This window comes from Charadrius vociferus, unplaced genomic scaffold, assembly GCF_000708025.1.
Source record: "Charadrius vociferus isolate BGI_N301 unplaced genomic scaffold, ASM70802v2 scaffold370, whole genome shotgun sequence".
Lineage (NCBI taxonomy): Eukaryota > Metazoa > Chordata > Aves > Charadriiformes > Charadriidae > Charadrius > Charadrius vociferus.
This window is the reverse complement of record NW_009646744.1, coordinates 1,845,378-1,849,846: the sequence shown is the minus strand read 5'-3', so window position 1 is coordinate 1,849,846 and position 4,469 is coordinate 1,845,378. Positions and strand designations below refer to the sequence as shown.

Genomic DNA, 4,469 nt, shown 5'->3' with positions numbered 1-4,469 from the left:
GGGGTCCCTTCGTCCTCCTGTGCTCACGCTCAGCTTCTGCCTTTTCGCTCTCATCCTCTCTTTCTCCCTTTTCACTTAGGTCAGAACTGTCTCTCGCTTTGACAATCATCCAAATTTTCTTTTGTAAATAAGCCCCACCTATTCCGTAGCTGCGCTGTCCACTGTTCTTGTTGCTGGTTTCACTGGCGAGCGACGAGGAAGAGCCAGAGAGATTCATCTGACTGCAGTTCTCTGACCGTTGGATGTTACCAACTACAACAAAGAACACACAGGCAGATCTTGGTAAGCAACGAGATAAGTAACAGCAAAAATAATGTCCTGATTTTAAAATATTTTTTTCTTCAATCCCATTTGCATATCACTTGGGTATAGCTCAAAAGAAAATGACATCTAAGATTAAGTGGAATGTGTTCATGCCTAAAATTATGTCTTTCGGCTGTCTGTGAAGCACCTAATTTTAGTTCAATGAGCTGTTGGCACTACACATACAACAGGGTATGGATCACCTCAATCAAATTAGATCAGTGCTAAAAATATGCTGAAAGCAAGTTGAATTAATGAAATCATCCCAAAGAAACAAAACATCATTTTCAAAGAACCAGATGAAAGTTAACAAAAATAACATGTTTATAAGCAACGCTCAAAAAATCTCAGTGGAGCTATGTTTGGCAACCCAAGTAATTAAGCTTCTTACACATACGCTGTGTTTAAGGAAAATAAGTGGCATTCTCCTAAAGGAAATAGTATCTCGTGAAGGCAGAAGTGGAGGGACCAGTATGATCTCCCACTGAAAAGGGTGAGAAGATGCAGTCATCACCGTGCCATGCCGTGCTAATCCAGTGGCGTTGGGCTGTCAGTGAGTCAGAAGCAGCACAGAAGGGAGGAGGAAATGCCTTACGCCGTTGGACACTGACCACACTGGCTGACTACATAGTGGTGTTAAAGAGATTTCAAATGAATTCCCATCCAAGGTTGACTAATGATGAAGTGATGCAGGTCTTTTAAGACGAAGACATCAAAAATAAAGGGATTCTCAGGGCATCATGATAGACAGGGATGTATACAAAGCCCTGTGCACAAGAACAGAAAATATGAATAGCGACTCAAGGACTCAGATGGATGCACTACTTTCGCAGCTATCAAAACCAGCTCTTCTGGAGAACTACGACAGCATTTTATCTCCAGCTCCATCCAATCAACTTATATTCCAGCGACCTCAGGCAAAAACGTAAGATGTCTCAACAGCCGCAGTTTCTGTGCAACACTGTTGTCTTCAAGAAATCCCCAGGTCTGCGAATCCCATTCATGTAAAGCGGTCACCTAAATCTGAACTGGTAACACTGGCAGGTGTCAGCGCTAAAAATCTATTGGGAATTCTGTCTGAAGCACTTAAGCAGTTCTTAAGAAAACAACTGTTCCCTTTTTTAAACAGTAGGTGACTTCAGGCCAAAACATATAAATGCATTGAAAAACTATGTCTATTTTAAACTGGAAGAGGGGAGATTGAGATGAGATATGAGGAAGAAATTTTTCACTTTAAGGGTGGTGATCCCCTGGGGCAGGTTGCCCCGAGAAGCTGTGGCTGCCCCATCCCTGGAGGTGTTCAAGGCCAGGTTGGATGGGGCTTGGGGCAACCTGGGCTGGGGGGAGGTGGCCCCGCCCAGGGCAGGGGGTGGGACAGGGTGGTCTTCAAGGTCCCTTCCAACCCAAACCATTCTATTGATCCTATTCATAGAAAGACAGGATTGTATTCTTCACATGAATATTCTGAACTACCGTTTCTCTTCCATGTCATTATCGACCAGCATTCCTACCACTGCCCACCCCGGTTTTAGTACAACACAGCACGAGTTCCCGAGAGGGATGCTTCCACACTCACAGTGAACGTTCCCCCAGCACACGTACCTTTGCGTGGAGAGCCCTGAGGAGACGCAGGTGGGCTGGAGTGCAAAGACGACGCCATGGACATAGTGTCATCTGTTTGTTTCTTACTACTTACTTCCTCAGACAAGCTTAATGACTTCTGTGGGGAGCCTGTACCTATGAAAACAACGGAATCACTTGCTGCATATTATTCTTCTTCCAAGTTAGTGATATCTGTTCAGTAAGCACCATGTTGAACAGTCACTGGGGTATTCAGCAAAGAGAGGAGCAGATGCTCGGAAGAATTCTGCATGGGGATGCAGTCTCCTTTCCAAACTTAGATCAGATCAGCAGTGGCCGCTGCTACCGCTGGCTGCTCATCTGCAGCGTGTTGAAACGCCCAGGTCACAACCGGAACCATTGCAACAGATACACTAGTTGTGGTCTTAGCAAAGGACTAAAAACTACAACATCTAAAGCTTGGAGGAAACCTTTGCCCATGACGCTGTTGGGACAGTGTTAAAAACAATTTGCGTCACAGCCAACAACTCAGTTCAAGATCTTCACGATCAGGAGTTCTCAAATCAGCACTCTCGCGCCCTACACACAGCTTAGCAAGTTCAGCAAAACCACTGTACGCTGCACTTCACAAACTGATAGTTTGTTTTTTCTTGTTCTCTATTAGACTACCTCGCAGAGGACACAGTGCTGAGGAGTTAATTTAAGTTCTCAAAAGGTGGTTATATCATCAACACTAAACACTTAACACACAGGAATGAAGAAACGCCTCTCGGCAAAGCTTCTGGAACAGATCAAGTTGACTTTTAAGAGGAGACTTGAAATAAATACTAACTGGAAACACTATTTTATATGCTGCAATATGCTGTTCTCTGAAGCTATTTTAATGGATATCGATGCTCGACATATAATAGAATCATTTCACAGCATTTACTGACTGCAACTAACTTTATTTAATAACCCATAGCTGTAGCTTTCAAGTGATACAACAGTTATGCAAATAGGTCAAAAGCATTTTAATACATAATACGTCTTTGCAACTAGCAAATTTAGAGACAGAAAAAAATTGATGCTTGCTAGGAGCAACTAATAACATATATTGCTCCATTTGACAATAATGTTGTTATAATGGTGTTCCAGAGTTTAAAATATTAAATGTCTGTGATTTGTTTCAATGATTGCACCTAAATATATTATACTTCATTTTGTCATGGAAAGAAACAAGCAATGTTGTTCTACTCCATTTGTGCAAGATCCCTTTAGAATGCAGAAATACAGAGTAAAAGACATAACACGGTACATCTGACCTGTTCAAGAGAGATATTAAGATCACGTTAGTTAGAATGTGTTCTTTAGTTCAAGGAAAAAAAAGAGTGACAAAGCAAGAGCATATCTGGATACAGCACGTTAGCGTTAGCTGCTTTAGGAAAAATTATTAAGGTTGTGCAAATGACTAAGTAAACAGCACACTCTCTTAAAACACAGTGATACGCGTCAGCTATTTTAAAGTGAAGGCAGTAAATGAAGCACAATGGTATCTCAACTAATCCTCCCTCTTATTTACTTTATCTCTAAAGCTCTCCAGACAGGTGAGCTGAGGATACTCACTGAATGTGACATGATCCTTTGTCAGTCCCTTTTTCCTACTGGGGTATAAATTCACAGTTGGAACCTGAAGAACTTGACTCATCCTGTTTTGTTGATGCTGATGGGCTTTAGTGGTTTGGCCAATCGATCTCATGGGTACTGGAGACATTTCTGAGGATTTCGCTCCTCTTCTCTCACTTAAATTCTTCGTCACTGTTATGGAAAAGTTGCATATAAATACCTTGTGCTTTGAACGGCAGGATTATTACAGTCATCCTGAGTACAACCATCCAGACAAAGCAACCACGGTACGAAGCAGATAAAACATATTTGAAACCATTTCTAGTCCAAACACACCTATCTCGTTACACTGAAGAGACTGTTGGGTGAAACGGCATTAAAAAAACCCTAAACTCTTTAAAGCGTCATAGAGGCACTTTATCAAAAGACAAAAAACGTCACTTATTTGTACCACAATTGAAGTCCGTATTTCAGATGGTTGTACATAAGATGCAAAAGCATCGCAGCATCTCCTTCAAAATGACATAACGCCACCAAAGGCAGAAGGAAGCGCTGTTTTGCGACTGGCACCAAACCTTTCACTAGGTGGCACACTTGATTCGCAACGCAGGGCGCTGATTCAGTTTCTGCTTTAATCACACCCCAACGAATAAACTCTGAAGTTAAGGCCATCTGACTTCTCCTTAAATTCCCTTGGGGAAGCCTGGATCGCAGGGTTCCTGCTGCTGGTTCCTTCCGCAAGCAAGGCCAGGAGGGTCTCGGCACCGAGACGAGAGACCGGGGGGCTGTACCTCCTGTTTCTCCGGCTCTGTGCCCAAAGCCCTACCTGCACAGAACCACCCTGCGAAGCCGAGCACCAGCCTCCCCGATTACCACAGCCCATTGGGCATAACTGGAATGTGGGTAAACGCAGCGAGTGCGGGGGAGCGCCCCGAGAGCGGCTCTGCGCTCCCGCTCCACCGGCACGCAGGCGGCGGGGG

At 43.7% G+C, this 4,469-nt stretch overlaps 1 protein-coding gene across 1 annotated transcript in view; it reads right to left on the bottom strand.

Moving 5' to 3' along the window:
• The window catches only part of RAPGEF6 (Rap guanine nucleotide exchange factor (GEF) 6), a 111,070-nt gene that overhangs the window by 11,313 nt on the left and 95,288 nt on the right, over positions 1 to 4,469 (bottom strand). The window contains exons 25-27 of the mRNA XM_009891364.1: positions 3,490 to 3,681; positions 1,906 to 2,040; positions 139 to 252 (exon numbers count right to left, since the gene is read on the bottom strand). Of these exons, the coding sequence (XP_009889666.1) occupies positions 139 to 252; positions 1,906 to 2,040; positions 3,490 to 3,681 (441 nt within the window). The remainder of the gene's footprint in view (positions 1 to 138; positions 253 to 1,905; positions 2,041 to 3,489; positions 3,682 to 4,469) is intronic.